At 47.4% G+C, this 13000-nt stretch overlaps 1 protein-coding gene across 1 annotated transcript; it reads left to right on the forward strand.

The window, feature by feature from the left end:
• The first annotated feature begins 3719 nt into the window (after nucleotides 1-3719).
• LOC125725659 (uncharacterized) lies at nucleotides 3720-9664 on the forward strand. The gene is made up of 5 exons (XM_049002526.1): nucleotides 3720-6347; nucleotides 6972-7318; nucleotides 8546-8860; nucleotides 9362-9402; nucleotides 9505-9664. The coding sequence occupies exons 1-5, from the start codon at nucleotides 4751-4753 to the stop codon at nucleotides 9662-9664; spliced, it is 2460 nt and encodes an 819-aa protein (XP_048858483.1). The 5' UTR covers nucleotides 3720-4750.
• The last annotated feature ends 3336 nt before the right edge of the window (nucleotides 9665-13000 follow it).

Raw genomic sequence — 13000 nt, forward strand, 5'->3', positions numbered from 1 at the left:
TATTGCGGAGATGTCTGGCTCACAACGGGACAGGGATTTTCCATTTTTATCATCTACTCATTCTTACATTGGGAAGACAAGAGTGGCTTATGCACTGCTGATGATAGTCAGGCTGTTGAGGCTAATATGATGCAGACTAGTCCAGCAATTGTGGAGCAGATTTTGTTGGAGGTTAAGTGGCTTGGAGGAATCTGTCGAGACAACACAGACGGCGCTTAAAACAACATTCATCTTTCAGACCTCAACATATGAGAGACCGGTGTAGAAAATTGCATAGACGAGGCCAAGAGCAGAATCTCCATCAACCAGGGACTGGGAACAAAATGCAAACACAGAACTGGCACAGGGGCAAGAGCCAAGCCAACACCTAACAAAGGACAGGGAACACAGACAGGCAGACAAGGAAAGGAGACACAGAGGTGTAGGATCACACATGCACATATCACAAAGCTTAAATTCCAGGTGGCCTGAGACAAGGCCTACCCTGGTACGAGAAGGCACACATCGACCTAGGCCCCAAAGGGGGGTTTGTGACCCCACACACACAGATAACAAGGGAGGCCAGCACTCCAACTTTTATTGCTCAAAGTTTTAACGACCTACAGACAACAGAGTGGACCCCAAGGACAGGGGCCCCTCGACTTGGCACACAACCCCCTCCCCAGACATCCTGCCTTACATACCACTCACCGAACAGACCAACACCCCAAAGAAAGTTTCTTTTAAGTTTGGCTTTTGTATATCTGTATATGTATTTACTCTTGACTACTAGTCTTAATATACAGATATGTACAGGTTATGTTCGAATGTGTCTTAACTTTTGGAGATTCTTTTTCTTTGTTTGACAAACCTTCTCCCCCCCCTTTTTCTTTGCCACATTCCTCGGCAACCCTTATCTGATCTTTGTATTCTACCATGCCTATCTAAGGGTAAGATGTGCTTATGACATGAGAATATGTCATATAATGTCTGTATAAAGGGTAATATCTGTTGAGGTACAACCTAAACCACCTGTACCATATACTGGTGTGAGTAATAGAACATAACATAATAGCATAATATAAGTAATCATTAATTAATCATCACAGATGGTATTTGGTGTGAACCGCTAGGCTGGTATGGCATGTTTGGTATCAAACCGAAGGAAAATCACTCCAGTTTCCAAATCTGGTCAGTGGTTACCACAAAAGTGGACATATCAAAAGTTACACCAGCCTAATGAAAATCACCATTACCAGAGAAGTCAGTCTGGTCATAAATCCCAAAAAGACTGATACCGACCCCCTTCCGAAAGCCCGCCAAATGGATGGTCAGCCATTGGTCCAGGACTCGAACTCCTGGTCACTCCTAATCACGAACCTTATGCTATAAAACATGGCACCTCAGAACAAAGAGGGGAGAAAGGCGGAGAAAAAGAGAAGAAAACGGAGAAACAAGCAGCGTTCTTAAAGCCCGTCGGTGAAGACCCAAAGAACTGCAACTCAGCCCAAGCTTCACCAGAAGAAAGAACCGGAGGGACTCCACTCCAACAACCGCTGCAAACACCGCGCCTCCCTGAGAGCCATCACCCATCAGCTCATCAGCCACTGCAACCAACTGCAAAGACCTCCCTCTTTCCTGCATCCAAGTAAACCAACTTCCTTTCCTTTCTAACAACCTAAACTGTCCTATTCACCTGCTATATTCCTTTAGGTTTATATTCCTACAAACTGCTTGCTTTGCAGAACAGTTTTTCCCTTTTCAGGTTAATCATTTTAAATCTGGTCACTGCATTTTCATGATTACATCGTTTGTGTCTTTTCCGTTATTTCATGTTTATTGTTTGTTAGGTGTAATGTCTGTCTTATGTTAGTTGTAGGAATAAATGCATGTCTTTTGACACAACTTCAGCCTCCGTCATTGAGTGCTCACAATAGTCCCTGCCTCTGTGCTATCTGGCTACTACGCTCTGAAACCTCTAAACTCGCCTGAAATATCGCGAGACTCTCTCTCATCGGCCGTGAGGGGAGCTTCGCTACCGATCGTTTACATTACCTGGTGACGCAGCTCGCTGGACGAGCCCACTAACCCAGGTTATTAAGCGATACTGGTTATTAATGAATCCCATTTAAGTCTCACATTAACAGATATCGGGGATTCGCAATTGAGTTTGGAGGAGCCGACCATTCGGCATAACAATTGGTTAATAATCAGCATTAAATAATAATTAATTAAAAGTTAATTAATTTCAAAACATATTGGTGGAGATATTAAAATTTACCTGAGCTAATAATTCCTACATAATTGGTGGAGAACGCGGGCACAAGGTTTAAACTTATTGTGAGCACACAATTTAAACTTTTTATGACTGAACGTACAGTTGAATAAGCGCTACAGTGAACTGGTTGGAAAAGTTGAGGATTAATCGCACTCAGGGCAATCTGAAGGCATATAAGCGGGAACATACGGGCTTAATATAGTTATTTTTATTTCTGTTATTAGTAGTTATATTATTTTGTTTTATTTTTGGTTATTTTATTTTAGTTTATTTCGTCAAAACTGCAGTAAACCTTAACCCTATGTCTGACGAGATTCTCAGATATAGCGCGTTGTTTCCGGGATCGATTCGGACGAGTTTCTCCGTTTCCATATATCCTGGCAGAGATCTCTATTAGCGAACAGGAATTCTTGTTACGAGGTTCTAACCTGAATTCTGTTGCGCTTGGACTCCCTGAGATAAGACCGATAGCTTAGCTACCTATCAGGATCTTACTCATATGTGTGTGCCTGCTTTAGACAAAGCAAGTTTAACACCACTTTGCGCTGCGAGCCAAGTGCGTGTGTAATTTGGAAATTGGGAGTCTCCAGTTCTTGAGACCCGCCGGGGTTTCAGCATCATTTGCGACGTGATATAGTGCACTCACTATTTAGATCCGTCGCCGTAACGCGAGCGCTGTCTCGCTCCAGTAATTGTTTTAAGGGGTTAAACTGCGCAAGGCGCAGAAGGCCGCAAGCGGTATGTGCATGCATTAAACGTGTGTGTCACTCATCGATCGTCGGCAATCGCCTAGCCATCTCTTTGGTTACGAGTGCAGTCTGCGAACGACACTCTAACCACTTAGAGGTCAGAGCCCTGAAGGCCTGCCTGACGCCAATTTTTTTTTGGGTCACCAGTGACCCTACCCCTTAGGCTCACTTGCCTGGGACCCCCCACAAAGGGAGCAACGCCCCATTGAGCCTCTAGTGGTCAGGCGTAGAACTACCACTCAATTTTGAAATTGCGCTTCTAGTGGCAAGCCATAGGAGTGCCACTCCATTGAAATTGCACCTCTAGTGGTCAGCCATAGTAGGTAAATAACATCTGAGTTGGGTCTCTGGTGGTCATCTGCGGTAATACCAACACGCATAATTGGACACACAGGTTCTTGCCTGAAAGCCTTAATCAACTTTTTAATCAACTTGATTACAACACATTAACATTTAATTAGGTTATTGCTGCATAACTAATTGATGTTTTCAATTAAATAAGAAACACAACTCATTGGGTTAGATTTCTGTTTTACCTTTTTGATTTATTTTAGGTTTTATTTCACTTTATGCTTTTATTCACTCCCTCTCCCCCAACAAGGGTACTTGCATAGAAGTTCAACCATTATTAACAACAGTCAACATACACAATCACATCAGAGTCGTTTGATTCTGATCAGTTGAGCTCTTCCTGTGCTAGGTGCTTGCCATTCGCTCTCTGTTGGTTGAGCTTGTCTGTGGCTCTGCTGTCACTGCTTACGATCATACAGTTTGTCAGAACCGAAGGGGAGTTCTCAGCAATTAGACGCCCAAAAGCGTGCCAGCCCGGCTGCACCCACTGACTCATTAAGGGCAAGGCTGACAGGTACCTCAGGCGATCATTACAACTTTTGAGCAGGACCTCGTCTAGGGTGAGTTTGGAGAACGGCCCTAGCTTGGACTCTCACTAGGGTGGGTGATACCTGAAGGCTATTTTGCCAGCCTTGGTCGAGTCAGGTCTCAGGTAGTGCAGCCGATAAGCTGAGCCCCACCTGGGTTGTCTCAGTTGTGCATACAGAACACCCCCTTCCAAGTTGACATTGCTGGGGATCGGGGGAGTGGGAGCCGGACTCAGGCCTGCTTGGCTGGGATTGAGCTTGTGGGACGTGCCCTGTTCAGGAGGGACACCTGACAGCGTTCAAACCTCTCCACCTGCATCACTAGCTTAACACCGCAACAATTCGGATAGGGACAAGTAAAGCAGAACCTGCTAGTGGTCCCCCTTCTGGTCAAAGCGGAGTTGTTCAACAGAGCCCAACCCAGGGGTAATCTGATCTGCAACAGCAAGCTAAGTTTGAATGCAGTCCCATTGCTTTTGAAGCTCTTGTTTCCCACTTTCTATTCCCAACTTCTCCTGTCATCTTCTGACACTGTCAGTAGTCACAGACCGACAATTTCCAGGATAAGGTTTTATTCTTTACCCCTGACTAGGGCATCTCTCAAGCCCTAGAGTAACTCACACTGTTCTAACCTGCAACAACTTCTCCCAGGGAGCAATTTTTGTTTGTTTATTTTGTCGTGGGTAACTATTCCCGTGGTTCACTACACCCTTCCAGTTACCCAGTGACAGGCCCCAGTTCTACTTAATTTTATTTTGTTGGTTTTATTTGTTCACCCAGATTTAGGTGTCAGGTCACCCACCTAGACAACCCCCAGTCTGAGTGTAACAGATTTCTGCGGCCACCCTGCAGTTGACCGAGTCACAATGATCCACATGGAAAGCCCCCTCAACCAGTGGAAAGATTTGGGTACCTGGCCTGATGTTGTGACTTCCGACTTCCTGCCCAGTCATGCCGATCTCATACGGTCCAAAGCAGCTGACCAAATTGAGGACGACATCACTGAACTAATGGCCATGCCACCCACTCAGAAATGCGGGAGTAAAAGGCTAACCAAAGTACTCGGCTCCCTCACACACAAACTTCTAGCCAGGCTGAAGATAAATGAAAAGGAAACTTCCTGTCTCCAGAAAAGGGTGCAAGCACTCCAACAGCAGGAGAGAGACACCCAACAACTTCTGGCTGAGACACAGAGAGATGCAGTCCAGGCCCAACATCGCATTGAGAACTTCGAGCAAGAACTCCAACAAAGAAGGTCTCCGTCCCATGAGGAAGAGGAGACAGAAGAAGACACGATTCCTCAAACAAGCAAAAAGCTTCAACAGGCTTTGGAAGAGCTCAGAGCTGAAGCTGACCAGCAAGAACAGCAAGCCAGAGCCACCAAAGAGAACCTCGAAGCCAGACTGGACCAGGCCGAAAGACTGTTGGACAGAGCCCACACAGAGCTCAAGAACAAGGATGCTCGGATCCAGGCCCTGGAAAACCATCTGGCTGAGGCACAGAGAAGCCTGCACAAGCTGACTCACCAGCTAATCAGCTCCCAAGAACAGCTCACCGATACCAGAACGAAACATCGAGCTGACACAGAAGAGATTGACCGGATGAGACAAGAACTAATACAGGCATATGAGGTGAAGTCAGAATTTGGAGCCTCCTACAATTCAGTGATGGCACCGACTTCCTCTCCAACAGTGCTGTTTCCCCCAAGGCACTCAGACCGCGTTCAAGGGACCTCTCATCGGGACAAGGTACCTCCGTGCCCATCACCGGACCTTGAGGAACCAAGCGCCTGGAAGGTCTCTCTCAAAGAAGGCACCCCAGATGAAACAGGTCTACTGAAGCGATACCAACACCGGGTTACCACAAAGGAGCTTGATAAAGTAGCTCGGAATATCGACATGTTTACACCTAACCCCATGGGGGGCCACGACATTCATGCCTACCTCCAAGACATTGACTTTCACCTCCAAAGACTGGACAGTGTGACCAATGAGGACAGAGTCTACCTCATCAGGATCACATCCAGCCTGGAGGTCCGCAGCTTCCTGGATCGACGGCCCAGTCGAATCAAGGCCAACTCCAAGCTGCTACACGAAGCACTGATTCAAGAGTTTGCCGATCCTGAGTCGGAACAAGGTATCAGTGTCGCCTTGGATGTCAAACAGAGCAGACAAGAGACTCCCCAAGCCTACTACAATCGCCTTCGTCGGGCATATTTTGGGTCCAAAAATGAGGCAGACATGGAAGAAGATGCAACCTTCAAGGCTCTCTTCCTTCGGAATCTCCACCCAACCTTAAATCACTACCTTGGGCTCATGGCTTGTCCCCACACCATGACAAGTCAACAACTACGAGACCTTGCAATCAAGGCATACCACAAACAAAGAGCAGCAGCCGAGAAAGCAACTAAAGCGACGGCAGTGCTAGATCTTGGCATTACAGACTCCAACCTGGCATTGGAAGGTGGCCACCCTCATCCGCAACCACCAATCCATGACCGAGGTTGGACAGCAGCAAGCCACAGTGAGCGTTACCCTGGTCCGCCTCCACAGCAGTTGAAGACCCGGCCAGACCGGTGGGAGGCACAGCGCTCTCTTAACCAAGGGAAACCAAGACCCACAGAGCCTTGGAATAAGCGGGGAGATCGGCTAGGAAGCCAGTTCTCTAATCCAAGCTCTCCACTAAGTTCCCGACGGAATCAACCGCGGAACTGGAAAGACAGGAGGAAAAGTTATGAACCAGACTCGAAGCCTGGACAAACCACGGAGAAAGATGAGTGGGTTCTACTCCAGTTGCTGCGTGATTTCTTTGCTCAGCATCACCTCAAGGGTCAAGAGGACTTTCGGAAGAAAGATTCAAAATGACTAGGACTGAAGCACAAAACACGCAGGACCCCACAATCCTCACCAGAACCCAAACCAGACAATGCCCCCAGATTCCCTTGGATGTCAGCCCTAAGTAACACTCAACAGCCATCAGCTTTCCCTACCAGAGATATTGGAACAACTGAAGACGTCCCACCTCAACTAGAAAAAGCTGCCGACTCAAGCCTGGTAAGAGCACCTGATGTTGCCGTCACCAACACAGAGCTCGATCAAGAGGATGAGCCCCCACCAGCACCTGACAACGCTGTCCTAGTTGTGTGCCGTGACTCAGAAGAGCACCACCCCTACTGTGGTGAGGCCTCACCAATTCCTGGCCAGGCCCTTGTGCCACAGCTCCTGGGAGATCTGGTGGAAAGGGGGGTAGCCAAGAAATTCTACCTCTCCATCACCCTGGAAGATGTTCTCACCCTGGAGGCCCTCATCGACACTGCAGCAGACATCACCCTCATGTCAGCCAGTCTTTTCTGCCAGGTGCAGCACCTATCCGCCCAGAAGAACAAAACCCTCCAACCGAGGAAATGCTCTTTGGACGTGCAGGCGTATTCACCAGTGGGCACCAGGATGGATCACATGATACCCCTCAATTGGTCCATTGGTCCCATGAATGTAATGCACCCAGTATACATTTCCCAACTTGAGTCCATTCCTCTCCTCATTGGGAAAGATTTGCTGAACCGGTTCGAGCCGATGTTAGACTTCCAATGTCTGAAAATTTGGGCTCAAGTTATAGAACCACTGCCACTGTGGAAACCTGACGCAGCCACACAGGAATGTCAAACCCTGGCGGCATCCTCAGACCTCACTCCACACCATGGAGAGTACCCAGCTGGAGATCAGTGTCATGACACGAGAGACCCATGCCAGCACCATGACTCCTTCCTGTGTAGGCTGGACCATACCCCAGGATCCTTCAGCCCCAAGATCAGGAAAGGCATATGGCTCCAAGGCATGGAAGTCACAGATGTGGTACTGACCATGGGGGTAGAAAAATATCCAGTGACAAAAGGGACTGTATGTGACATGGAGCTTGCTGGTGACCAACACCTGACAATCCATGCTATAACTGCCCAGCCTGACATAGTACAGTCACTCAGCTGCCACTACTATTCTCGGGAGGGACCAGCAGCACCCAGCATTTTGGACACGCCGACGCCAATAGAACCGTCGCAACACCACTACGTTGATGAGAATGTCTCTCAAGACATGATCACCATTTATGTAGATGGATGCGCATTCAAACATCAGGGGACCCTGAAAGCTAGAGCAAGCATTCTGGTGCTCAACGAGGACCCCGTCCCACCACAACAGCTCAGGCTCTGTCCTCACACATCGCAGTATGCGGAGCTGGCAGCAATCTTAATCGCCTGGGAGGTGGCCTCCGAACATGGAGTAGAGAACCTGCTGATCTGCAATAACTCCAGCTATACACCTCTCAGTGTCATGTGCTATCTCCCTCACTGGACACAGAATGGCTTCAAGACATCAGGGAACAAGCCAGTCAAACACCAAGACCTCCTGCTGACGTGTGACACTCTGATTGCAGCACAAAATACGCATATCTATTGCAGGAAGGTCCGTGGTCATTCCAGACTCCCAAGACCGGACAAGATGTACAATGACCACACGGATGCACTCACTAAACCAGGAGTACTACACTGTGACTCATGGGAGTTTTGTCCCCTCCCATCCACCCATGCTGTCCAGATCGTCACCCGCAGTCACAGCCGAGCATACGCCCTGCCGCCAGCGACTTCACTGTTGAAACTTTCCCCTCAGGTTTCCAACTCTGACATCGTCTCCCTCCAGCCCACTGATTCTGTGCTCAGCACGGTCTGCGATCACCTCCGCGACCCCGCTGCGAACTCGATCTCCACAACTGACCAAGAATCCCTTCCTGACCTCCATCACCTGATGACAGCTTTATCCTCTTTTCATCTTGCCGAGGGCGTACCTCTTCATGTCCCTGATGCCCACACTTCACCACGGCTCGTGGTCCCTCAGGCACAAAGGGGGGTCATGCTACTGTACGCCCACGACGCACCCTGTGCAGGCCACCGCAATGCCAAAACAACCTATGAGGCACTTAGTCAAGTAGCCTACTGGTCTAACATGCGACAGGATGTGACGGAATATGTGAAAGGATGTCTGGTCTGCTGCCAATTCCAACCAAAAGAAGGACAACTTTTCCAGTTCAAATCTCCCCAAAACCCCCAAGAGAGAAGAACAAAGAGGAAGGGAAGGAGGTCACAGATAGGGTAGACCAATGTGGTGGGCTTGACTACTGATATCTGGGTGATCTTGATGTTTTTGTTTATCTGTTTGTTTGTTTTAATAACTTCTCATTTTCTTTGGTTGTTGTTTTTGGTAAGGACCTGGGGTGGCTCACGCGTGCCCGGGAAATTACTGAAGAGGATCCGGTTTTGCACTTTTCTTGTCACGTTTGTTTCTTTACAATTGTCCTCTGGCTGAGAATTGTTGCCACTATATCTTTTTCCTGTCCCCTTCGCACAAGGGTGCACCACACTCCGAATCGGTCTTGACTCACCCCCTCACTCCTAATCCGGTCCTTATTTTCTATCCCCTTACCACTAGGATGACGCTGCCCTGCTACTAGCGTTACTCAGCCAGGAGGGGTGAGGCCCCAGTCCAAGAGGGCATCCCCTGGGCCTCCGTCAGGCATTGTCTTCCGGGAACAGCCCGGTCTCTTGATTACTAACTGTTGTACCCACATACAGCGAGTATTCGTCTGACGATGTCAACCGAGCCCATTACCTCCATGAGAGACGCCAAACGAGTGGGACAGGTGTCCGATGGACCCAGGATGCCATGCATCATGCTGCCGTGGACACTACCCACATGCTGGAGCAGTTACCCAACGACCGTGAACCAAGCTGAGTCCAATCGACTGCCCGAGAGGTTCCTGGACGCCTTGCTGGGAGCTGTGGCACCCTGTTCGACAGAGGGTTCACCACTCCTTGCTGTCCCAGAAGCCAGGGGCCAGCCCTTGCGCCTCCTCCCTGTCCATCCAGTCACTGTACCACCCAGAGTGCCAAAAAACGGGACCTTTCATGTGCCTCGTTGCATGTGGATGATCCTGTTTCAACTTCCGTCGCCTGAATGATGGCAATGCCATCATCAGCCGAAAGGGGGGATATGTAGGATCACACATGCACATATCACAAAGCTTAAATTCCAGGTGGCCTGAGACAAGGCCTACCCTGGTACGAGAAGGCACACATCGACCTAGGCCCCAAAGGGGGGTTTGTGACCCCACACACACAGATAACAAGGGAGGCCAGCACTCCAACTTTTATTGCTCAAAGTTTTAACGACCTACAGACAACAGAGTGGACCCCAAGGACAGGGGTCCCTCGACTTGGCACACAACCCCCTCCCCAGACATCCTGCCTTACATACCACTCACCGAACAGACCAACACCCCAAAGAAAGTTTCTTTTAAGTTTGGCTTTTATATATCTGTATATGTATTTACTCTTGACTACTAGTCTTAATATACAGATATGTACAGGTTATGTTCGAATGTGTCTTAACTTTTGGAGATTCTTTTTCTTTGTTTGACAAACCTTCTCCCCCCCCTTTTTCTTTGCCACATTCCTCGGCAACCCTTATCTGATCTTTGTATTCTACCATGCCTATCTAAGGGTAAGATGTGCTTATGACATGAGAATATGTCATATAATGTCTGTATAAAGGGTAATATCTGTTGAGGTACAACCTAAACCACCTGTACCATATACTGGTGTGAGTAATAGAACATAACATAATAGCATAATATAAGTAATCATTAATTAATCATCACAGATGGTATTTGGTGTGAACCGCTAGGCTGGTACGGCATGTTTGGTATCAAACCGAAGGAAAATCACTCCAGTTTCCAAATCTGGTCAGTGGTTACCACAAAAGTGGACGTATCAAAAGTTACACCAGCCTAATGAAAATCACCATTACCAGAGAAGTCAGTCTGGTCATAAATCCCAAAAAGACTGATACCGACCCCCTTCCGAAGCCCGCCAAATGGATGGTCAGCCATTGGTCCAGGACTCAAATTCCTGGTCACTCCTAATCACGAACCTTATGCTATAAAACATGGCACCTCAGAACAAAGAGGGGAGAAAGGCGGAGAAAAAGAGAAGAAAACGGAGAAACAAGCAGCGTTCTTAAAGCCCGTCGGTGAAGACCCAAAGAACTGCAACTCAGCCCAAGCTTCACCAGAAGAAAGAACCGGAGGGACTCCACTCCAACAACCGCTGCAAACACCGCGCCTCCCTGAGAGCCATCCACCCATCAGCTCATCAGCCACTGCAACCAACTGCAAAGACCTCCCTCTTTCCTGCATCCAAGTAAACCAACTTCCTTTCCTTTCTAACCTAAACTGTCCTATTCACCTGCTATATTCCTTTAGGTTTATATTCCTACAAACTGCTTGCTTTGCAGAACAGTTTTTCCCTTTTCAGGTTAATCATTTTAAATCTGGTCACTGCATTTTCATGATTACATCGTTTGTGTCTTTTCCGTTATTTCATGTTTATTGTTTGTTAGGTGTAATGTCTGTCTTATGTTAGTTGTAGGAATAAATGCATGTCTTTTTACACAACTTCAGCCTCCGTCATTGAGTGCTCACAATAGTCCCTGCCTCTGTGCGATCTGGCTACTACGCTCTGAAACCTCTAAACTCGCCTGAAATATCGCGAGACTCTCTCTCATCGGCCGTGAGGGGAGCTTCGCTACCGATCGTTTACATTACCTGGTGACGCAGCTCGCTGGACGAGCCCACTAACCCAGGTTATTAAGCGATACTGGTTATTAATGAATCCCATTTAAGTCTCACATTAACAGATATCGGGGATTCGCAATTGAGTTTGGAGGAGCCGACCATTCGGCATAACAATTGGTTAATAATCAGCATTAAATAATAATTAATTAAAAGTTAATTAATTTCAAAACATATTGGTGGAGATATTAAAATTTACCTGAGCTAATAATTCCTACAGAGGGAACAGAAAACGGAGGGACAAAAGGGCCAGGAGTGAACAGAGGCACAGAGAGACAAGGAGCAGAGACAGGAGAAACAGAGGGACGAGGAGGAAACAGAGTGGACCAGATGGGAAAGACCGGGGGACAAAGGGGAGCCTGAGGGAGCCACAGCGGGCGATGTGCAGCAGCATCTGTGTGCCACGTCCCCTGATCATCCACGTGTGCTTCCCCGATCATGCCCAGCTGTTTCCTGTTATTTTTGGCTTGTCTTGTGTATTTAGTCCACATCTGAGTCCATATTCCCCCTAACTTAAAATGTTAGTTTGTCGCCATCCGCCCTGTCTCTCCCGTACCATGCCTTCTCCAAATAAACCCGTTTTTCCCTCATCTTCGCCTTCCTGCCTCCTCCATTCCCGCTACCTGCCTGCCCGTCTACCCCACGTACCTGACAATTTAGTTATTTGTAAAGAATTAATAGTGCTTTGAAATCAATTCTGTACTGAACTCGGAGCCAATGCAGGGACCTGAGAATTGGCGTGATGTGATCTCTTTTCTTTGTTCTGGTTAGAACTCTGGCAGCTGCATTTTGAATGAGCTGGAGCTGTCTAATGGACCTTTTAGGAATCCTGGTAATAAGATCATTGCAGTAATCAACCCTGCAGGAGATAAAGGCATGTATTAGTTTTTCAAGGTCTTGATGGGACACAAAATCTCTGACTTTAGCTATGTTTTTAAGATGCTAGAATGCTGACTTTGATATTGATTTAATATGTTCACTGAAGTCAAGGTCTCTGTCCATGATTACACCGAGATTTCTAACATGTGTTGTTGTTTTAAAGGTTCTAGATTCTAAGTAGGCATTTAAATTTGATCTTCTTTCTTTCTATGACATGACACATTATTCGTTCTAAGAATTTGACCCAGAGGGAGCATATACAGATTAAACAGAATTGGTCCGAGAATGGATCCTTTTGGGACTCCATATGGCATGATGGTTTTCTCTGATTCACAAGTGCTGATCGCGAAGACTTAAGGAAATCCATGATGACCAAACAGTATCTGTAGCTCCTATGTGACGAACAGCTAAATTGCTTGAACAGAAGTAGGGCTGCAACGATTCATCGAGTAACTCAAATAACTTGATTACAAAAAATCTTCAATGGAAATTCTTTGATTCGATGCTTTGTGTAATCCGTATGACTACAGTGTGTACTGCTTAGTGATCACCCTGGTTCA

This window comes from Brienomyrus brachyistius, unplaced genomic scaffold (assembly GCF_023856365.1).
Source record: "Brienomyrus brachyistius isolate T26 unplaced genomic scaffold, BBRACH_0.4 scaffold69, whole genome shotgun sequence".
NCBI classification, from domain to species: Eukaryota; Metazoa; Chordata; class Actinopteri; order Osteoglossiformes; family Mormyridae; genus Brienomyrus; species Brienomyrus brachyistius.